This window comes from Coffea arabica, chromosome 1e, assembly GCF_036785885.1.
Source record: "Coffea arabica cultivar ET-39 chromosome 1e, Coffea Arabica ET-39 HiFi, whole genome shotgun sequence".
In the NCBI taxonomy this organism is placed as follows: Eukaryota; Viridiplantae; Streptophyta; class Magnoliopsida; order Gentianales; family Rubiaceae; genus Coffea; species Coffea arabica.
Genome location: NC_092311.1, coordinates 51,756,361 through 51,779,365, shown reverse-complemented (window position 1 = coordinate 51,779,365; position 23,005 = coordinate 51,756,361). Strand labels below are relative to the sequence as shown.

Sequence of the window (23,005 nt, the reverse complement as noted above, 5' to 3'; positions counted from 1 at the left end):
CTAATCCCACACTATACAATGGGAAATGAAAACAATTCCATGAATTGTTACTTAAAAAGGGGGGGGGGGGGGGGGGGGGGATTCTATAAGCAAACCTCCGTGAGGTTAAACAAAAAACTTCCGCAATATAAAACAGTTATATCACATCTATAGCTGTTAAGTCAATCGAGTAGCTCGAAAGCTCGTAAGAGCTCGACTCGTTAAGGCTCGAGCTCGGCTCGTTAATTTTGGTTAACGAGTCGAGCTCGAGCTCGAAACATGCTCGTTTAGTTAACGAGCCGAGTAAGCTCGGCTCGTTTGATACTCGAGTAGCTCGTTAGAGCTCGTTAATGAAGGGCATATTTGTCATTTTAAAAATCAAAATTATAAAAATTAAAAATTATAGATTTTTATTAAGGTTAATTTGCACGAGTTCGAGCTCGAGCTCGTGAAGCTCGACTCGTTTGTGATAAACGAGTCAAGCTCGAGCTCGAGCTCGAGCCACATGTACATTTAACGAGCCGAGTTCGAACACATTTTAAAGTTCGTTTTCCTAACGAGCTCGGCAGCCAAATACTCGGCTCGACTAACAGCTCTAATCACATCATTAGTTGACAACCAAGAGATTAAGTCTGCATTTGATCAAATTGAAATTTGAAATTTAAATCCGTTTAAGTTATTGAATTGTTAAATGTTTAAATCTTAATATTTGAGCGTATTCTGCATTTAAATGATAATAAATAAATAACGTTTCACCAATTTTTTTGGAGTAAATTTTGCATTGATGATGCAAATTCATTTAATTAATTAAGATGTCATATATTTTAATAATCAAATGCGTTTTAACATGTTAAAATTTAATTTTATTAAATTTAAATACTGAATTATATTATTAAACACGGCCATACGTTACATTGATCAATCGCTAAACACAAGTTCACTCATCCAAAAATAAATAAACCAAAATCTAATCATCAGAGTATACAATTTGTAAGAACCTTAAAATTATAAACCAAACTCGGTCGAAGTAGTAATCGGTTCGTTTAAATTGGTTTATACTTTTTTACGCCCCCGTTCGTATTATGAATTGGAAATTCACAATAAATTTCTTGTTTTGGGGTGCTTTTACGATTTACTAACGTAATATCAACTCATTCTGCAATTTACTTATTAAAAGGACATAATTTGGCCGTGACCGCGGCGAAACAAAGGAGAAAACGGGGCACTCGTAATCCCAGGTCGCTTCATCTGGCGGAGGCGAAGATCTACCTGCAACAGTGTAACTGGTACTCTTAAAAGAGACATTATTATAAACTCTTTCCCGACAGAAGGAAAACCGCCAAAGGTCGTTAATCTGATTCTAACCACCACCCTTCAATCCCCAAAATCAACGGAGACTTTTCTCAGGTACGCTTATTTTCTAACTGGTCGACTTTCCTTACCATCTATTTTTTTTGGTCTTTTTCTTTTTCCTTTTCCTTTTTGGGTTGTTTTTCCTGCCTCATTTTATTGCTGTTTCGTTGTATATGATGTTCTTTAATTATGCCGAATTCGACGAATGTTACAGGTAACGGATTGGATGTACTTCTCCGTGGATTTTTCATCAAATGGGGTTTTTAATACTAGGATTGCTACGTACTTAGCTTTGAGATTCTTGGATTGACTTTATCGTGTTGGGTCATTGCTAATAACTTCTAGTAATTTCATTGATCCTTTAGTCAAAGTTCGGATTTTTGTCTTAGGACAGCTTTGTTATTCAGCTGACTTTCTTTTCCAGATTGCTGGTGTGGTACTTGGTTTTCTGATGACAGCAAGAGACGGACTTTCTTGTTGGTGTACTAAAGTACAAATTGGGGCTTTAGCTTTTAGAATGTTCTGGTAGAACAAAGGTCTGATGTTTGATTTGGACTTGGTTTAAAGGAATGAAAAAGCAAATTTGGAGATGGCTTTTGGGCTTATTATATATATTTGCAGTTGCAACTATCTGGATTGCTGCTAGCTTTGTGGTTCAATCAGTTGTGGATGGTGGTGTTTCGCCATTTTTAGTGACATACATTTGTAATTCATTGTTTTTGGTATATATTCCCTTGGTCGAAATTGGCCGGATTTTGGAGGATAAGTATGGTAGCATTCTATTCTGGTGGAAAAAGAAAGAAATTAGTAGTTTGGAACATTTAGCAGACTCAGAGGAGGTGATTCTTCTTGAAAACAATGAGCCTGGCATTCAAGCCGATACTATAGCATTGGATGTGGTTCCTGAAGAACACACTGTCAAAAACCATAGAAGAGGAGTCATTGTTCAAGATGCTAATATTGGATTAGATGCAAAGGGGCGTTGGACACGCACTAGAGTAGCAAAAGTTAGCTTGTTAGTATGCCCGTTTTGGTTTCTTGCACAACTCACATTCAACCTTTCACTGAAGTATACAACCGTAACGGTAAGCTTTTATCCTTATCTTGCCTTCTTCCTTTTACTTTGAGTAAATGGTTGTGTATGTGATCTATGTCCTGTTTCTTTTTTGTTAGCAGTCTAATTGTGCATTCTTGTAGATCTGATTTAATTCTAAATATCTGTTTTGCTTGTGAACAGTCAAATACCATTTTAAGTAGTGCCTCCAGCTTGTTCACCTTTTTGGTTGCTCTTGTGTTTTTGGGAGAGATGTTCACATGGGTGAAGCTATTTAGTGTTCTTCTGTGCATGGGGGGCACCATAATTGTCAGCATGGGTGACTCAGAAGCAGGATCCAGCTCTGTTGCTCCAAACCCTGCTCTTGGAGATATTCTCTCTGTTCTATCTGCAGCCCTCTATGCTGTCTATATTACCCTTATTCGTAAAAAGCTACCAGATGAAGAAGATGGAAAAAGTGGCCAGGCCAGTATGGCACAGTTTCTTGGATTTTTAGGTTTGTTCAACCTCCTCATATTCCTACCAGTTGCCCTAGTACTCAACTTTACCAATCTGGAGCCTTTTAAGATTCTTACGTGGAAGCAACTAGGTCTAATCATTGGTAAAGGTATGTTTAGATCAATTTAAGTTCTTCTTCGCACTGCCCATTTCCTTTTAAAATGAGTTTGTGATGTGAACAAAAGATTCATGATTTCTTTTACTTCTCTCTGCTATTCTCTTGTTTTTCTAGAGTGTTTGTTTCACATGATAGCTAAAAACCTAAATATGCTTCATGCGACCTTTATACTGCATTTTAATTTCATTTTGAATTGTAAAGCTCTTATTAGTTCTCCTTTGGTACTCCAGGCTTTTGTTAAGTAAACATTTTGTTGTGCAGTTAATGCTGATATTCTTTTGTTCTTAAGAATAGATTTTAGATACAGCCGAAGACATTAATTCACCCCATTGTGTGTTTTTTCTTCTCTAAAAGATTTTTTAGTTTTCAGCAAAATATGATATCTGGTTTTGCCTGGTATGGAAAATATTTAGAAGCTTTAGAAGACTTTGTTTTATCAATAGTACCTAAACTTGAAGTCACAAAGAAGTCATTTATCTTCCTTTGCCCACCTCATTACTTGAGAATCATGACAAAAGAAATCAGGAGGAAAAAATTAAACAAGACTAATAACTGATAACTGCTTTTTGTGATAGAGAATCCGCTGTTAAAGATTTAAAATCATTTCAAAGTTAAAAGAAAGATAGCGGGTGCAGTTGCCTCGACTATCCTCTGCTAAATCAGCCATTCTAATTGAGCGAAAATCTTAGAGCTGCCTCAAGGTATTCATCCTTTTAAGCCAATTTCATAAAACCGAGCAAAGGCTGTCTATCAAACAAGTCGTTTATGGCTGATGGAGGTTTACTTTGTCTCACCATACTGGTCATCTTTAAAATTAGTTCTATTTATTTTGAACACTTGAAACCTTAAAAATGATCTTCTCCAACCATGGTTGATTCGAGAGTTCAATATCTAGCATCTGGCCAAATTTCTATCTTGAGGAAGAAGCCAAGGATGTGAGGTAGCAGGGAGTGGTAAGCTTTTGAAGGTTATTAATGTGGTGAGGGAGCAGGGAGTGGTAAGCTTTTGAAGGTTATTCTCATTGTGACCTAACTCTGGCATGCACAAAGTCACATTAATAAGGTGGTTCTTTGATCCTGGGAACAGCCTTATTCTTTGAATTACTTTGTGCAGAATAGGTTCCAAATTATATCCAAATCTTTAGCTTTTCTTGGCAGGATGATGAGCCCATCAATTGCTTCCTTATATTGCTCTTTTTTACATGTTTGTCAATCTGTCTAAATGTCTTACAAATATGACTAGGTTTGCTGGATAATGTCTTGAGTGATTATTTGTGGGCAAAAGCAGTTCTTCTCACTAGTACAACGGTAGCAACAGCTGGACTTACCATACAAGTTCCATTGGCTGCAGTTGTGGATTCAATAACCGGAAACACACCCCACCTCTTAGATTACATTGGCGCAGCTGCTGTTATGGTTGGTTTTGCAGGCATTAACATCCCTCCAAATAGCTGCGCAGGATCAGAACAAGGATCTTTGGAACTCGAGAAGGGTAGTCTCAGTTCAGCTGGGCAGGATCACCAATCATCAAGATGACCTGCTGTATCTTTTCTGTATTTCTCGTCTCATGTCCTGGAGCTGTGAAATTTTTGTCCACTTGTCTTTTAACATTCATTTCAGGGGAGTGATGCGATGGCCGATGTTTACTGCTGCTTAGGGCCCAGAGGAGGGAAAAAACCGGGATTGGCACTTCAGCCCTCGTTAAATTGTAAATCTTTGAGAAATATACAAAGAGTCAAAGATCCAAAATCCAGCAGAGAATCTTCCTTAAAACTCATCTTGGAACGAGGTTCGGTGTTCTTGGCCGGTTATTGTGCGCGTCCTATTGCTTGGAATTCTCGTCTTCTTCAATACAAAAAGCCAAAAAAAAAAAAAGGAAGAGCAAGAGTGAAGCTTACGGTCATTTTATTGATTACAATACTGCAAAAATATTCCGAGATCTAGCAGGATTTGTTTTGTTTTACCGAAGGACTGAAAAAATGAAAATTATGTAGGATGCAAGTACTGCATGTTATAGTCTGGGTTTTTTTAAGTTTTAATTTTAGCCAGTCGGAGACTTGCCCGCAAGTTTGTGCTTTCATCAAACAAACTAGCCCTCTGTTTTCTCCCGTCAGTCAACTTAAAGCGCCACCAATTTGGTTTATACAACCGTTAAATTTTTCACTTACAAAAAATTGCATATATTACAATATGCCGCCCTACAGAAGCATCACCCGCTGGGATTGGCAACTTTAAAATTCCAGACGGCAGCCTACCATCTCAATGCATTCCACATATGCCCGAGATAACCAAAATGTAACATTAACAGGTCAAATATGAATATCAACCCAGTGGTTGCATAAGCATCTTTAGATAAAGACAGAGATATGTCCATAATTCAAAACGTCGTTGACAACATATTGCTGCTACGAGGCTGATATGGAAAATAAGTTTCATCCAAGTCCTGTTTCGTCATTTGACCAATAAAAACAATTGGACAGACAGCTGCGATCTGTAATCCACAAATAGAATCGGATTTTAGTAGAAAGAATAAAATGTGTTATTTCCATTTCTAACTCTGTGCCACATTCATGTCATATCTTTGCATAACTCTCCTTGTCGCTAGTGCTGCAGCCTCGCTTGCTCGCAAGGTTCCAGTTGCCATAATTGCAGCAAATTCACGGCCTATCTCATCTTGTACTTTGCTGCGTGCGTCACCAAGAGAGTCTCCTGCTATACCATTACCTGACGGCTTCTCTTGTCCACCTGTGGGTTTAACAGCAACAGGCACAGTCTCAGCGGTTGACGTTTTCTGCTCTCCAGCAGTGGCTGCTTCCGCTTCTGATCTCGACTTCCCATCAACTTCTTTGTTACTAAGACTGCTTGCTTTCTGGGTTGCAGGCGCTGTGGTAGCAGGCTTGAACTGGGGAGCCTGTGGCACTGCACCTGCTCTTAATGTCGTCTCCAGCTGCTGTATCATTGGCACTGGATAGAGAAAATATTGTTCATAAGAATGACAGATTTGTTTCCAAGACAGAGTTTCAAAGTAACAGCCTCTCAAGGCACATTACTGTTTGACATGGCAGCTATTTTCACAAATTTCAGAACATAAGGAATCTCAAACTTGGCACTGTCTCCAAATCAATTAGAAGCCCTGATTTCTCTGATTGATATAATGATGATCTCATTTCGCAACCCTCGATGGTGATTGCTTTGATCTATTCCAACTTGTTAATTTTTCCCTCTCGACATCTTCTCTATCAATATATGAGAAAGTCGTAGAATGCTAGTGATTGGTCAAGGATGATGCAAGTGTTCTATCTACTGACTAGCAAAGTACCTGGAGAGCAAATCCCTTACATAAACTTTTAGCATCTCTTCTTTCAAGTCTTAAGTCATCATTTACTGTCTCTCTGTCTTACCTTTGTAACCAGAACAAGACCCAAGTCATAGCAAGTCATTTTATACATCTTAAGCACTAAAAAGCATACCATGCCATACTTATTCAAAGGGAACAAAGGACATTACTGATACACACACTTTCCAAGTAAAATATCACATTATCAACAGATTTTATAGGGATGGAAAACTCACAAAATACGGCTCCCATTGGGCTGTTGAGCACTTCATTTGGCAGGTTTAAAATGTAGTCAGGGATGGTTGCACTGACTAAAAACTGAGCAACCTCATTACTGAAATTGTTGCAATTATGAGTCAGAAGACTGTAAGTTTGTTCTGTGTAGCGGGGACTAATCTCTTGCAAGTAAATTTCAAATACATCCTTAGGCACATGCGAGATACCAAGATCTACAACTCGAATTGGAGTACCAAAAGGAGTCCGGCCAGCAGGTGTCTGTTGAATGCCACCTCCAAAATAGTACTCAGTACCATAAACCACTATTCCTGTGTGCCTGAATACAAGCGGAAAGAAGCTAAGAGACCAAAGTCCAACACGCAACAAGACACCAAATAAAAGCTAAGGCCTTTAAAAGCTATCCGACTCAGAATAATATATTATCCTCTAGCTACAAATGAATCTCAAAAGAAGTGAAAATATTTTGAAAATAACTTTTCTGAAAATTGTATGTCCTAGTATTTATTAAGTAGTTTTGACATAAATTATTCCGCATGATAGTTATCACCCTTTAGAAGCAGACCAAAGTCAAGCATGACTAGGAACAAAAATCTCATATATCACTTGTAACTTGTAGGTATTCCCAATAATTTGCAGGAGAAAAATTACAATATCATTGTAATCAAGTTGACAACCATACATAAACAAACAATAGTGCTAGTACACTTGCCAACATAGATTTAATCATAGATTTGGTCAGATTATACCATGGTAAATCTACATAACAAGTTAACAACAAGTAGCCATTTATAAAAATGAAATAGGCATCCACAATAGTTTTGAGTTAAAACATACCATACACCTTCAATAGCTTTCCCCAAAAATGTGGTAGATAATTGCCGGGCTAAGCCTTGGCTTAAATCATAAACGTTCAAGGAGACTTTGTGACCATCCTGCAGTGATCCAAAATAAATTCAGACATATAGTTACACGTAGATTTAGGTTTGATAATAAAGATACATGACAAGAACAGATAAACAACTGCTTTGATAAACCCCGACATCGAAGAAGGCTAACATACCTCAGCCATCTCAGATATACAAAACTATAGCCAAAAATGCAAGTTAAAAGCCTGCGGAGCTGGGATAGCCTACAAATGGCAGAAAAAATCATGAATGACTTTACCATAAGGTATAAAACGCAGCATGATAAAACCCATTACCAACCATGTAAGTAGATCAAAAAAATAATGTGTGTGTGTGTGTGTGTATTTGGGGGGAAAAATACAGAGATAGAGGGAACCATGAAGCAAACAGCAAAGTCAGGGTCAATAACTGTAATCACAACCTAAGAATCTACTCATTGCTGTCCATAACATAACTGGGAAGTTAATAAGAGGAAAAACAAAAGTGTGTGGATTCTACGAAGGTAATATCTTCCGCATAATGCCCCTTATTTAATTAAAAACAAAACTAAGAGCATTATCAAAATATTATCTTTAGAACCCAGATAATAAATACATTCCCCGCAATTATACACAAAAATCATCCCAACACTATCGTGAACATGATACGTGAATTTTTGCAGATCCGGACATAGATCTAATCTTTCCTCCTTAATTGTTTTGAACAATTCAAACACCCAAGCAACTGGGCCGATTTTCTGAAACATTATTGTTTACTCCGAAAAGGTAAAAACTGGGAAATTTTGCAGCGCATAAGGTATGTAATTTCGCATCACATGTATCCAGGTAGAAGAGACACGTACCTTCGAAGAAAAAAAATGCGTAGCCTGCGAGAGGACTAAGGAGAGGCCTAGACCAAGTTTTGATGCCAAACACAAAAACGACGACAACAGAAGTTATTATACATACAGAGGTTTCAACTTTCAAGGGAGAGAATATATGGGAGAGTTTTATAGGCCAATGGAAAGTCCAAGATTCTCTGCGACGACCCGTTTTCCATTACTTTCTAGAATGTACGCGCCACTAGTTTTTTGACACGTGTTCAACTTGATTACTTGGAGTTTCGGTTTGGTGTCTAACGCGAGACTTTGTGACTTTGTCTTCGCTGTTCCGTTTTGTTTATTGATTCTTTTGCCTCCTATTCCCTCTAGTACTTGACTTTATACATATTAATTTCTTTTTCCCTTTTTTTTTTTTTGGTTGGATTCTCCTTGGACTTTTATTTGTGTTGAACAGTTTTTGAGTCTTTTGACATGAGTTTGGCGTGAATGTGAACATACGGCAAAGCTAAATCCGGTTTTTGAACGGTTTTGACATGACTTTCGCATGAGTATGGACATAATAGGGCGAGCAAAGGACAACATGGATTATTAATGGTCTACTTGGACTCTGAGTTTTCTCAATAACTGTGGCTCCTTACGAATTTATATAATAGTTTTTACGGATAATTTTACCAAAAAACACACAACAATATATCACTTCCACCATCCCATCACCCAACCCGTCCTTCTCTAACAACCAGCTTCAGCTCTCTCTCGATGCGCTATTTCCACCACCTCCCCCGCTTAGTCTTCTCTTTTTCTTTGCCTTTTTCTTGCCATCACTTGTTTCGACTTAATTGAATGAAAGAATGAGGTTGGAGACAATCATTATCTTGTTTGGATATTTCATTATTTCAAATAATATTTCATAAATAATATTTCACTTGTATCATACACATATTTTTTAATCTATTTTTTATATTTTCAATCACCTTTTTTATTTCACATATATCACGTGAGTTTTTTACCAAAATAACACTCTTTCTAAAAAATATTCCTAATATGATTCGCTTTCAAATTTTATTCCCAAATCGATGTTATTGTTGCCACCTAATTACTCTGATTGTCGTATAGGATAATAAAAAAGGGAAGCTTTAATCTAGTCTATAGTTTCCAACAAAAACAAAAAATTTAAATTTTTTTATTATAGAGGCACAAGAAGATTGCATAACTTTAATATTTTTCTTATAATTATTTAAAATAAATTCTACCATTATTGACCTTACTATTATTGCTCTCTGTAATTTTTTAAAATGTATTAAACTTATTGCATATATTTTAAAAAAAAAATTGCAAAATACAAAAATTGCAATGAAAATTGTAAGCAATAACAAGAAAAAGTTACAAAAACTTCAAGGTTATTATATTTGTTTTATGTTATACTTCATACTCCTTGAAAGGAACTTTTATAAAAAGTAATCAAACTATTGCAATTGAGACAATGCTAAAGTTTCTTGAAAGTAACACAAGCCATTAATTGATGTTGAATAAATGTGCAAAAGTACTTAAAGTATACAAGATTATTTGATCATGTGATAGAGAGGCACTGCAAAATGAACATGCTTATATATGTGGCGGAAATCAAACATATTGAGTATGAATCTATGTTGTTACGTAGTTTTCCTCTCAACATTTTATCAAACACACAGTGTGATAAATCATTTGTTAAAACAATTAGTATTCAAAAGTTTTTGAAGGCCATAGGAATGTTCCAAAAAACTGCACAATAAAAAAAGATAAGAGAATAATATTCGTTTACCTTGAGATTATCAATTTGAGGAGAATATTTTCATCAACAGATACAATATTAGGGATGACAATGAAGTTTTAGATATTGTTAATATAAATATTGGCTTCTCGCAATTACATTTGACAAGGAAAAATAATGAAAGAACAAAAATTAACGAAAGGGAAAAAAAAGTGAGAAGGTTGAGAGAGAGAGAGAGAATCGAGAAACGCATGCTTTTCTACAAAATTTATGAATAAACGTATGCTTTTTATAGAATGATCGAGTCAACTTTATATTTATATAGCCAAAGATTATCCTTGACGATATATATTATATTTATATGGCCAAAGATTACCCTTAAGTGAACGAGCCATTTTGCCAAAGTGTTTCGATCACGAGTAGTTTTGTTATGTATTTTCGAATAATTGTATGTATAGTGGATGTGTGATGTATAGACAATATTATGTCATATATAGTAAATATCTTGCTTTCATCAATTAAATTTCTCTCTCTCTCTTTCTCTGTACACATAAGTGTACGTACATACACACACATATGTATCCTTATACTATATAAGAATGAGTTTATGACTTTAGATTTCAACCGCAAGGGTAGGGTTATTTTGGGAATGTGAGAGTGTTTGAAGTGTAATTGGAGCATTAAGTACAAGTCATTACAGCTTTAATTTCACTATAATTACTTATATAACCTTTCAGATATTTAAGATTAGGGGCAGGTTTGGTATGTTACAATATTTGATGCCAAATAGAGTATCAAGTACAACTGAATTAAACTTGTGTTTTGATAGAATTACATAAAAGCCATTTTAATCATTTATTATACTAACATCAAAGCCTTCCAATTTCCTGAAACCTTTCTCATCCGTTAAGGAATTAATTGGATGTTTGCATAATTAGATTTTAATTACAATTAATTAACTTAATTATTATCTGAACAATTATTATCATATTTATGCCCCCATGTTTAGCTAATACCCTTTCTTCTTTTTCGGTTTCACCCCTTTGGTTTTATTATGGCTATTAAATATTTGGTGGAAGGCGTAACTTTTCCTTTAAATTGAGGTGAGTTCTTTGGGTTTGTCTTCTTCGATTGTAGTTTTTTTTTTTCTGATGATTGATTTATTCAATAACTCCATATAGTTTGCTTTTTGATACTTCTAATTTCAAAATTAAAAAAGATAGTACTAATCATGCTACAAAGTACTAAGATGTCATTTGCACTCTATTTGCTTTCCATGTTATGATCTCGTTCTTGTATTCTATTGTTTATATAGTTTCAAATACAAAAAATTTACTTTTTATGCTATCTAAAAGAATTTGTAGTGGAACTTGATGAGTTTAAATGCTTTAGCTACAGCACCATTTTGATTGCATTGTATTAATTCATTTACTTACAATTGTATGTTGTACAATGATAAATAATGTTTTTTGATTTGGTTGAAGCAACTATTATCCATAATTCAAACAAGTCAATTAAGTAGAGATGCTACATTGGATACTTATACAAGTAAACATTGGAAAATATCATTAAGCAGTTTCTACCTATAGTCTGCAATTTGAATTTATATGAGGAATTTCTTCTGATTTTAGTTACCATTTTCTACAATTTCAAATTTAGAAAATATTATTTGCACCAATTTTTTATAATCAAGATAGTTTCAATTCAGATGTTTAACAATTATGCAGACTTGAACTTATTTATGAGATTATAAAGAAATGCCCCTAGCAAAAAACACCAAATCTGTATAATTTCTACGAAACTTTGAAAAAAACCACTTAAGTTTCTTATCTATCTATCATTTTTGGGCATTATTATCTCTGTAAGAAACATGTGATTAAGTCGTATTATACCCACCAAATTATATAAATAGTTAGTAAAAAATAAAATTGTTTTAGATTAGATTGGACGCAAAGTGATTGATGGATAAACTTGACTTGATAATTCAGGTTGAGTTTAAGTCGAGGGAGAAATCAGAAACATTGCTTGAGGGATCTTTTACGAACATATATAGATTCGAGAGACGAATGGTCCAATTGATACTTTAAAATGTTTTATCATCATGGATAATTTTTAGAAGAGACTTTTGGATACTTTTCAATTGCACTTCAAATATTTTTACATTTTCAAACTACCCTCATATTTGCAGTTGAAATTCAAACATAATCTTTGATTACAACGGATTCTTATATAGGTATAACGATAAGGATGTTTCATTATATATTAGTTTTATTGACTCACTATATAATTTATGATTTTTCTATTAAAATCACATGATAAATCATCATACATTAGTTCCTATACTACAAAATATTAAACAATAATTATTAATTATCTTGAATCACAAGCATCAAATTCCCGCGCGTCGCGCGGGCTGTCCCTCCCTAGTATATATATATATAAGGATGATCAATTTTTGTGAGCTCATAGTCTCGTACTAGAAAACCAAACAAAATAAAGAAATACATGGAATTGCCAAAACTAATCATGTACATGGACAACAACATACAAAAGAGAGAGAGAAAAAAAAAAAAGAAATATCCACGTCATTATCACAACCGAAAACCATCAAGTGCACGTGAGATTAGTGCTAGAACGCTTTTAGTTTATGTCGGATGCCCACTAAAACCGAGTTTGGATAAACGTTCGGTGTGTGGCGTAAACGGTCGCTAAGCATGAATCCAGTACGTGTTAGTCCATCACCTTAAAAAGACTGGAGTTGCAGCAGAGGGTCAGAATCCACAGCTAAGAGTATTGAAGTTCGGCAACCACTGATACGGATACACAAGCTCGTAATGAATGATCTTAGCCCCAATCAAACACGTTAAAGATCGAACACGTCGCATCACAGCTCCGTCCCACGTAAGCCATCAGTCACCAGACACAAGCGTCGGGTCGCGTTACTTTAACACCGCTTCGCTGACGTAAAGCGGTTCGACATCTAACGTCCCTCGGAACGGAATCACCGAACCAGTAGAAACTCTAACCCACGCCCGATTAACCATCCAAGCCTTCCCTCCCGAACCTTACTCCGAACCAGAGCCCTACATATACCTGGCATACGATTCCCCACCTCCGAACCTCAGGCTCAAATCCCTACGTAACAAACTCCAGCTATGTTTCGGCTTTCTCCTCCGATATTTACTCTCCCTCTCTCTCAGTCTGGTATTGCTCCAGTCATCAAGTTGACAGCTTCACTGAAACAACACACCTTCCTTCTTTTTCATTCCCCTCTTTTTAAAATTTAATTTTCTTGAATTTTCTTCGGAAGTTTGAATGATTTACCACTCTGTAATCTTCTTGTAACTTCAGTTAATAAAAGGCAATTAATTCTCGCTACCGATCGTTTTACGAACTTGCTAGAGAGGACAGTTGCATTGGAGTTTTTTACTTCTGAAGCTGCAGTTGCTAGCTGATTTTTTTTTTTAAGATTCTCTGAGCTCTTTAATAATTGTAATATCGTGAATCGAAGGACTGTTTGCATAGTGCGGTGAATTGAAGTTTTCTGAATTGTACGTTTTTAGATGCTTGGATGATATGCAAAGCTAAATTTTGAGATCTTTTGTGTGAGTTTTGTTTTAAATTTGATGAAAATTGGTGGCTTCCCATGTTGATTTAGCTTGAATTAGGGTTTGTATCCGGGAGATCTTGCTCGGATCGGCAATGCTGGGCGTGATCCATCAGATTGGTGTGGTTTTGACTTGTTCTGGTAAAGCAAGTGTGATCTCCCTGTGTTATAGCGAGTAAGCTTTTCCATTTACTTACTGTTTCAGTGTTTACCAATTGAATTATGCTGTTTCTCTGATTGTTTAGGGCTTGACTGCCAGTGAAGACAGTGATTAACTGCTATATCGTTTTGTGGAGCGGTTAGTTGATGTTTTAAGTCATGGCGCAGAGTAATTGGGAAGCAGATAAGATGTATGTAGTCCTTTTCTTTATCTACTGCTTTATTGTATTAGTTCTCTTTCCTTTCCTAGTCTTCACTCTTTTTATTGGTTCTTCTGTCGCTTATTTTTATCCCCGAGGAAGCAAAAAGAAAGGATGAGTCGGATATTTATCTAATTTGCTGGTGTTAGTTCTCGAAATTAAGAAATTTAGTAAGATTATGTTAATGAAAACCAACGGGAAAGGAAAATGCTGGAGTTCTCCAAGGGACTTCAATATTTCATATATGGTAATCGTTCATTTAGGATATGGAAATTATGGAGTGTAAAGGATTAATATATTAGTGTTTTCAAGTTGAAGAGAGCGTGCCTGCGTTCCAGTTTTGATGTTCTATAGACAAATACATATTATGCTTTTTTTGCTCTGTTGTATAAAGAGAGTAAGTTAAGATGCTGTTGTAACTCCCATTCGTTTCCTTTTTTTCTTATTATTATTATTTGTTCATTTCCCCAGGCTTGATGTCTATATACATGACTATTTATTGAAGAGAAAGCTACACAACTCCGCCAAAGCTTTCATGACGGAAGGGAAGGTTGCCACAGATCCTGTAGGTAATGATGATAAAAGAACTTTTGACATGCTCATGTTGCTCTTCGAGTTTCAATAATAGCTTATGCCTGATCAACTATCACTGGTTTGCTTGGTATGTGGAATGATCACATTCTGGTATTTATTGACCTGCATGTAATTAGGGTATTTCTGAGTTTTTTCCCTTTTGTTTTGGTATCCAACTGTTTGATATCTATCTTATCGTATTAATTGCAGCCATTGATGCACCGGGAGGTTTCTTATTTGAATGGTGGTCTGTCTTTTGGGACATTTTCATTGCAAGGACAAATGAGAAACATTCTGAGGCAGCTGCTGCTTATATAGAGGTTTGTCACGCTTATAGAGATAGAAGATTGCATTTTTCCAATGATGCTCTTCTTTGTTGTTACTGTCTGTCCTTTTAAGTATATTTTTTCCAAAAGTGTCTTCTTGGAATTTATTGTTAGACACAACAAATGAAAGCAAGGGAGCACCAGCAGCAACTACAATTGCAGCAGCTGCAACTCATGCAGCAGCGCAATGCCCAACTACAACGAAGAGATCCTAATCATCCTCCCCTAGGTGGTTCTATTAATGCACTCAATTCTGAAGGAATTATGGGGCAGCCATCAGCCAGTGTATTGGCAATGAAAATGTATGAAGAACGCATGAAACACCCTCATTCAATGGATTCAGACACATCTCCAGCTCTTATTGATGCTAATAGGATGGCCCTTCTCAAGTCAGCAACAAATCATCAGGGGTAAGGATGCTAGAAACTTTTTCATTTATCTCATCTACTTTGGGTCTTACTTGGAAATTTGAGTGGCTTGTGCATCTTATTTTTTCTTCTTCTTGTGGTTGATTCAGCCAGTTGGTACAAGGCAATTCTGGGGGCATGTCTGCAGCTTTGCAGCAAATGCAAGGACGGCCTCAACTGACTGCTGTAACTACTTGGAACCATTTATTAGCATCTACTACATGATTTCATCTTTCTTTTACCATGCTTAGGGCTGCGCTTTTCGAATTTTCAGGACATCAAAACAGAAGGGAGCATGGGTGCAACTCAGAAATCTTTACCTATGGATCCTTCATCAATTTATGGACAGGCAATTCTTCAGTCAAAATCTGGACTCGGTAGTGCAGGTAGTTTGCTTCCAAATGAACTAGTTTTATTGCTTAATGCAATAGGCTGAGAATTTAAGTTTGATCAGTTGTTTCACTATATTAAATATTTTTAGGAGGAAGTCTAAGATTTTATGCATTAAAAATGATAGTTTCCATATTGTTTCATGATGCAGTATTCTATCAAAATCTTCTTTTAACTTACCTGCATATCCATATGTGGAAGGTTGTTAATCATGTCTTGCTAACTTTTACATGTCATAGAATTAGCTTTGGCAGACCATCTTAAAATTTCTAGCAACACAGACCTGAACTAATTGTTGTGTCATTCTTAGGGTTGAACCAAGGTGTGACTGGCCTTCCACTTAAGGGCTGGCCTCTAACTGTGAGTTACTGAGGACTTATCCAGCTGCATGATATCTGTTGATGATGTAGGATTTTGAAATCTAGAAGTGATTGACTTGGTTGCCTCCCCTCTGACAGGGAATTGAACAATTGCGACCAAGTTTGGGTTTACAAGTACAAAAACCTAATTTGCAGAACCAAAATCAGTTTTTGTTGGCATCTCAACAGCAGCAGGTACTTGCCCAGGCTCCGTCACAAGGCAGCCTTGGAAGTTCACCCAATTTTGGGTTTGGTGGATTGCCGAGGGGCAATTTTAATCCCAAGGATGGGCAACCACCAAGAAATGATGGATCAATTTGTTCACCAGTGCAATCAAATTCACCAAAGGTGAGATATGTAGTGTCCACTAATGACCAATTGTTGCTGTCCTAGGAATGCTTTCACGTATAGTGGTATGTGAACCCTGAGCCAATATCCATTTTCCAAGGTGACGCTCAAGTGTTTATGCAATTGCTCATGAGACATGCAGACATCCTAAGCTTTAAGTATTTGTTTCATTTTCTTGTATGTGACTGCATAGCATTCAGACATCCTAATCCACTTATTGCTGCGATAGGAATGCTTTCATGTATAGCAGTATGTGAAGCTTGAGTTAATTTCCGTTTTCCAAAGTGACGCTCGCGTGTTCATGCATTTGCTGACGAGACATGCAGACATCCTAATCTTTAAGTATTTGTCTCCATTTTCTTGTATCTGACTGCATACCATGTCAATTGAGTTTCCTGCTTTTATGTCTAAGCCTTGCAAAGTCTCATCTTGGGTTTGGATAAACTGAAGATCTTACCTTTTTCGTACTCTTGCTTATTTTTTTTTAATATTCCTATTTTTTTTATTTAGATGCCTATATTTGTACTTCATGCACAAATTTCTGAAAAAGTGTTCTTCTCTGTCTTTTTACTTTTGAAGTGCTAGGTTCTAACATGTTCTTGGTTTAACAGATGAAGATGACCCAAATGCAGCAATCCTCCTCTCAACAACAGGAGCAGTTGCAGCAGCAACAGCAACAACAATTGCAACAGGTTGGTCTGGCTTCCATAGCATGTTATAGCTGAATGTAAATCTGTTTGAACAAAAGTCTCTTATATCTTCATTGGACACTATTTTGTCCTATGCTTGTCTCTTTCTTTCTGGAAACTGAACTCACTCATTCATGTGCAGAGCAATAGAAAAAGGAAACAACATTCTTCGTCTGGACCTGGCAATAGTACAGGTACTGGAAATACAGTGGGTCCTTCTCCTAACTCACCACCTTCCACTCACACCCCTGGTGATGGAATGACTACTTCTAGCAGCATGCAACATGTCAATAGTGTGCCAAAAAGCTTCATGTATGGTGCAGATGGAGCAGGTGGAATTGCATCATCTACAAATCAGTTGGTATGTCTAAATTAGCTTTCCTCACATAGTGTGATGTGCATGCTAACTGTCTCATTCTGTTCACAGAAAACTTTATTTACATTCTTCATACAGAACCGGGTAGTGGAACAATAATTTTTTAAAATAAATCATCACAAGTATCATGTTTGTGTTAAAGAAAGCATATTTTGCAAATGTATGCTGTATTCTATGGTTGAGGATGTCATATTTCTTTCTGTAGGATGATTTAGAGAATTTTGGAGATGTTGGCCCCCTGGAAGATAATGTTGAGTCCTTTTTGTCACATGATGGAGGAGATGCAAATATCTATGGCACATTGAAGCAAACTCTTACCGAGCACAAAACAGAGTCTTCTAAAAGTATCAAGTTGTCTCAGTTTATGCTTATTTTGAAGCTTTTATTCTCAATGAGACTGCATTCATGCAATGTTCTTTATTTCAGGTTTTTCCTTCGGTGAAGTTGGTTGCATTCGGACAAGAAATAAAGTGCTTTGTTGTCACTTCTCCTCAGATGGGAAGCTGCTGGCTAGTGCTGGACATGACAAGAAGGTAGCACAGTGCAAGCAGAATATCTTTGCCATATAGAGAGGATCATTAACCTTAAAGTTTCACTCAAATGATACGGTGTCGTACTTCTGTAATTCAGCTTTTAGAGTAGGAAACTTTTTATCTTTGGGAAGTTATAGGCATTAATGAATATTTTTCCAATTGCATGAGTCAGGCTGTACTTTGGAACATGCATACCCTGCAAACAGAGAGCACTAAAGAAGAGCACCAATATCTAATTACAGATGTCCGGTTCAGACCTAATTCAACTCAACTAGCAACAGCTTCATTTGACAAGTCTGTCAGGCTATGGGATGCAGCTAATGTAATGAACTTTTTGCTGAATCTTTTTTGTAATTCATGTTTCAATATTGAGTAATAGATTCAGGTTGATGAATGCATGGTATTTTATGCTTGTTGTAGACACTGAAACATCTCGATAATCAGTTTTTGTTATTTTGTTTTAAGTTTTGTACATTTATTATTTGCTCTGCCAAAATTATGAATCAATTCTATTTTGTTTTGCAGCCCAGCTACTGTCTGCAAGCATACACGGGACACGCTTCTCACATTTTATCTCTGGATTTCCATCCCAAGAAGAATGATCTTTTCTGTTTCTGTGATAGTAACAATGAAATCCGATTCTGGAATACAAGTCCATTCTCCTGTGCTCAGATTTCCAAGGTTAACCTTTTAAGACAATTTCTTAAATGCTTTTGCTTTTATTTTCTCGTGCAATTTTTGATACTACATGATTGAGATTGAGCTTCATTTGTGTGTTACTCGTTGCAGCAAGGAGGAAGTGCACAAGTGAGATTTCAACCAATAACTGGACACCTACTTGCAGCTGCCTCAGATAAAGTGGTCACCATCTATGATGTAGAAAATGATAGGCAAACCCATTCTTTCCAGGTTTGCTTGGATATATTTGATTGCCGTGAATCTGTTTTATGATTAATTTCTTGTTGCACTTCTCTGTTTGTGCTGGGCATTTGGATGTTCTGATCAGGATTGAGTCATTCCCATGTTGATATCCTTTGACTTGTTCTTAGGGACATTCTGGTGTGGTAAACTACTTGTGCTGGGATCTAAATGGTGACTATCTTGCATCTGTAAGTGAAGATTCTGTTAAAGTGTGGTCACTAGCATCAGGGGAGTGCATTCATGAGCTGAGCTCCAACGGGAACCAATTTCATTCTTGTGTTTTCCATCCGAATTATTCTGCTCTTTTGGTGATTGGAGGATTGCGGGTAATAACTTCTCTCTTTGGTGATTAGTGTATTCTTGTTGCATGTTGACTAACTTTTCATTTTCGCAATCATCCCCATTTGTGATTTCAACTCTCTCTCTCTCTCTCTCTCTCTAGTGTGTTGAAAGAGGCGGCTGCAGCTAACTGTGTTTTTTGTGTTGAATATGGATTGTAAATTCTCTATCTTAATCGTATCCAAATTATGGGCAAATTGTAGTTTTAGCCTAATTTTGTAAGCTGTCCTAATTTAGTTCTGTGGAGATTGGACTTGGGATTTGGTTTGAGTCCTGAAGCCGGCTAAAACATCTCATATCAAGACGATATCTATTGACTTTTTAAGAACGTAAGTAACCTCTGTAGGCACCATTTGTGCAAAGTTAAAACATTTTGCTAATTCCCATACTACTGAGACTCTTATCTAGAGTCCTTGTGATGCTGTCAATGTGGTAATTTGTCCTGAACTTTCAATTTGAATACCAGCACTAAATTGGCAATTTGTAAATAAATTGTCATTTCAAGAATCTCAATTGCACTAAATTGCTGAACGGTAAATGAGGAAATGGCTCTACAAAGTTAAGGAACTAAAACTGCAATTTATGGAACATTTTGAAGAAAATTCCTTATGAAACATGCATTTGGTTTTCACCTTTTTTTGTTTTGGATGAGTGGTTTTTATGGTTTGGTAGATCGTACTTCAATTGAGCTAAGGGAGGGGATATAGGGAAATGGGATGTTAGGCTTGGATATATATATAAGCTAATATAATCCCGTGAACACATCCTACTCTGATCCAAAGCTATTATTTGATTGGTCAAAACCTGTCAAGTTACTGCCAAAAAGTAGTAACTCTTCCCTGTGAAATGTTGCATCGTCCTCTGGGTATTCAATTAAATCAATAGGTTGTGATGAAGTTCTCTGAGTACTGCTTGGCTTGTGATATCTGATGACTCTATGTAGAATGTAACTGCCAATACCTCCTTTGATCTTCTCGTTGCAGTCCTTGGAATTGTGGAACATGGTTGAGAATAAAAGCATGACTGTCCCTGCACACGAGAACATTATTGCTGCTTTGGCACAGTCACCTGTCACGGGAATGGTTGCTTCTGCAAGTCATGATAGTTCTGTAAAGTTATGGAAATAACAAGGGTTCTCCATTGTTGAAGATGATGGGGGAATTGAGCTATTCCGTTGCTGCATTCGCAAGTTCAAGAGGATCAGAGCAGGACATGGAGGAGTTTTTCTTTACCAAATTGTAAGGAATCTCGTAGTATTTGCTAATGTAATCTAGAACTTCAATAGAAGGGAGAGAATTGACGAGTAATAATAGCTGATTGTTTGACAGGTGAGGTGAAAGACGCTTGCAACTGTTTTACGATATTTGGTCACTAATAACATGTGATTAGTTTCAGTAGGATGTAGGGTAACTATTAGCTTTTTCTGTTTATTGTTTGGAGATTTTCCTGGACGTTTTCGTGGATTGTTGTTCTATTGTCATTGCGGTTGGACAAATTGCAAGCGTATTGGCTTCACTTTGTAAAACTTTCTCGAGTCCGGTGATAAGATCAGCGATGATGACACTGCAAGGGGGAAACAAAACCCCCAGTACCAGAGAGTATAGTAGGCTTTAGAAACAGAAGCCCAGTTTCGGATGGTGACCCACTTGAGACTTGGTGACCATGAAGTGTGAGCAGGACTAAAACTATCGGGGGATTGACATTGGTCCTCTTCAGTGATCTTAATTGCACCGTGCGCAACATCCGATTCCTACTGGACAGCCACCCTCAGTCACAACGCCGCTTTAGATGGAAAGGATTAGGCCAAATTCTCGGGATCAATTCGGGCTTCTGGAGCGTGTTTGTGGCTTTATGGTAACGGTGGATTTATGCTTTTTATGGTAAAGGTGCATTTATGGCATTGCAGTTTTAGAGTATCAGAAAATTTTTTATTCGTCTGTATCGCAAAGAGATCAACTGAGCTCTTTAATTTGCCTTGAAAAAGAAATGACAATACATGGTCATATTATTACAGACTGCAGAAGAGTAGCCAGCCCTTCAAATTCCTTTGCCGTTTTCTCCTTTCCAGTTTCCACTAGAGTGTATACTCATCGTGCTCGGACCCACTGAAACCCTATTGTCGTAGGAAGATTGGACTCCCCAGTTTCTGACAAGACTGATTCCATTACTATCACCTTCCCCGTTTTTGGTATGGCTTTCCAACAGTTCTTCAATAATCCACTCTAACAAGTTTTAGTTTTACCAGGTTTCTTAGTAGAATTTGGCATCATTACTTTTGTACAATATCCAAGGATCATTGCTTACCTCGAGGAGAATAACCTCCCCTTCAGGATCACTTTCAACTATATCTCCGCCAACATGCTCCCCGAACATGACGCCTCCTGTGATCAATTTTTGTAGGAAAATGGCTTTCAGTTTTCACTATGCAAAGGATGATGATTTGCCTGGGTGAATATTGGAGATTTGCAAAAGAAATTAAAGATTATAATGTGACCGTTCATTCAAGTGTGAAGTGCTACAATCATTCTAGTGCTCTCACAATAGAAGTAAATTACTTTACAAGTGAAAGGTCATCACTTGGATAATTGTAATCAATGTGTGGTATTCCCAAGTCTATAAAGAGATCAACTTACAATGGATTTGCTGCAAAATATATATATATATATATATATTATCCTATCAATACTAATCACTAGATATTCTGTAAAGTATACCAAACATTTCGGGATTTTGAACACTAGTATAAAATTTTATTAAGACATGTTTCGTTTTATCGTGAACAGAAAATTTGTCTATGGTATTGCACTAAATAGAGGATGAATTTAGCCTAAAGGAAAGTGAATCTAATTGACAACTTTACATCACAAGTTTTACTTCTTGTTATTCATCACAAGTTTTACATTCCTCTAATTTACATCAACAGTGAGCAGGTACATTTTTGATAACATGAGGTAGATCAAAATTCAAACACTGGCTAGTGTAGCACCATATCCACAGCCCACATCCACGATCCTTTCCACTCCCTCAAATCCGCTATAGACTTGGAGAATGCTTAAACTTGTATGGTTGTACATTCCCTTTGTTGAAAGCCTCCTCGTTGAACTTACTGCCTTTGCCTGCAAGGTCAAAAGCATGCATCCCATTTGCTCTAGCCAGTGTACATATCAATATCAAATTCTAACGGATTACCCATCTAATCAGATTAAACCATCAGATTGAATATCCACCGTCATCGAATTTTATTCTACCCATTATTATCCCTAAAACCAAACACCTACCATATTCATCGAATTTTCAAACTGATAAAGGCGTGTAAGCAAAATATTTGTATTAATTACCAAATCGATTCTGCACAGGATAATTGTTTTAAGTTTAAGATGTATTAGAAATTTAGAATAGCTGCACATTTATGCGCCTAGAACGTACGTGCTATATATATATTCTCGAATTCCATCTTAGGGATAAGGTCAATAAGTTTTAGGGCAAAAGCTTCTAATGGAGTTATTGTGCTATTATCTATTTACCTTTTTTTCTTTCATAAATAACAAATTTATTTAAGTGTTCCATTTTTTGGGCTTTTCTAAAATATCAAGCTCATTAGACGTCTGAAGCTCTGTTTTGAAACTCGGACCGGACCGGCGGTCGAACCGGAACCGGTCAAGTGTCCGGTCGAGTCATGGTAAAAAAACCGGAAATTTAAAGTCCGGTCAAAGCCGGTCAAAAACCGGTTT

The 23,005-nt window shown here is 36.6% G+C and overlaps 3 protein-coding genes across 7 annotated transcripts; 2 read left to right on the top strand and 1 right to left on the bottom strand.

Moving 5' to 3' along the window:
- Positions 1–1,198: 1,198 nt before the first annotated feature.
- Positions 1,199–4,778, top strand: LOC113714013 (thiamine-repressible mitochondrial transport protein THI74). The gene is made up of 4 exons (XM_072062582.1): positions 1,199–1,386; positions 1,547–2,417; positions 2,570–2,993; positions 4,245–4,778. The coding sequence occupies exons 2-4, from the start codon at positions 1,902–1,904 to the stop codon at positions 4,535–4,537; spliced, it is 1,233 nt and encodes a 410-aa protein (XP_071918683.1). The 5' UTR covers positions 1,199–1,386; positions 1,547–1,901; the 3' UTR covers positions 4,538–4,778.
- A 508-nt stretch (positions 4,779–5,286) lies between these two features.
- Positions 5,287–8,453, bottom strand: LOC113714022 (uncharacterized). Its single transcript, XM_027237823.2, has 5 exons — positions 8,322–8,453; positions 7,636–7,704; positions 7,410–7,507; positions 6,575–6,891; positions 5,287–5,965 (listed from the first exon to the last, which is right to left on the bottom strand). Exons 2-5 carry the CDS (start codon positions 7,642–7,644, stop codon positions 5,553–5,555), a joined length of 837 nt encoding a protein of 278 aa, XP_027093624.2. The 5' UTR covers positions 7,645–7,704; positions 8,322–8,453; the 3' UTR covers positions 5,287–5,552.
- A 4,681-nt stretch (positions 8,454–13,134) lies between these two features.
- Positions 13,135–20,671, top strand: LOC113713994 (transcriptional corepressor LEUNIG_HOMOLOG). 5 transcript variants are annotated; one of them, XM_027237804.2, is made up of 19 exons: positions 13,135–13,251; positions 13,716–13,795; positions 13,900–14,004; positions 14,485–14,582; positions 14,797–14,906; positions 15,027–15,322; positions 15,430–15,505; positions 15,594–15,705; positions 16,020–16,069; positions 16,168–16,416; positions 17,028–17,108; positions 17,248–17,466; positions 17,687–17,825; positions 17,908–18,014; positions 18,187–18,336; positions 18,540–18,695; positions 18,804–18,923; positions 19,064–19,261; positions 20,258–20,671. In XM_027237804.2, the coding sequence occupies exons 3-19, from the start codon at positions 13,973–13,975 to the stop codon at positions 20,399–20,401; spliced, it is 2,337 nt and encodes a 778-aa protein (XP_027093605.2). In that variant the 5' UTR covers positions 13,135–13,251; positions 13,716–13,795; positions 13,900–13,972; the 3' UTR covers positions 20,402–20,671. The 5 variants fall into 5 exon arrangements, 4 of the variants coding, with proteins under 4 accessions (XP_027093605.2, XP_027093594.2, XP_027093601.2 ...); XR_011820410.1 differs by having other exon boundaries at positions 13,171–13,795; positions 20,258–20,512; positions 20,603–20,671; XM_027237793.2 differs by having other exon boundaries at positions 13,171–13,598; positions 13,706–13,795.
- The last annotated feature ends 2,334 nt before the right edge of the window (positions 20,672–23,005 follow it).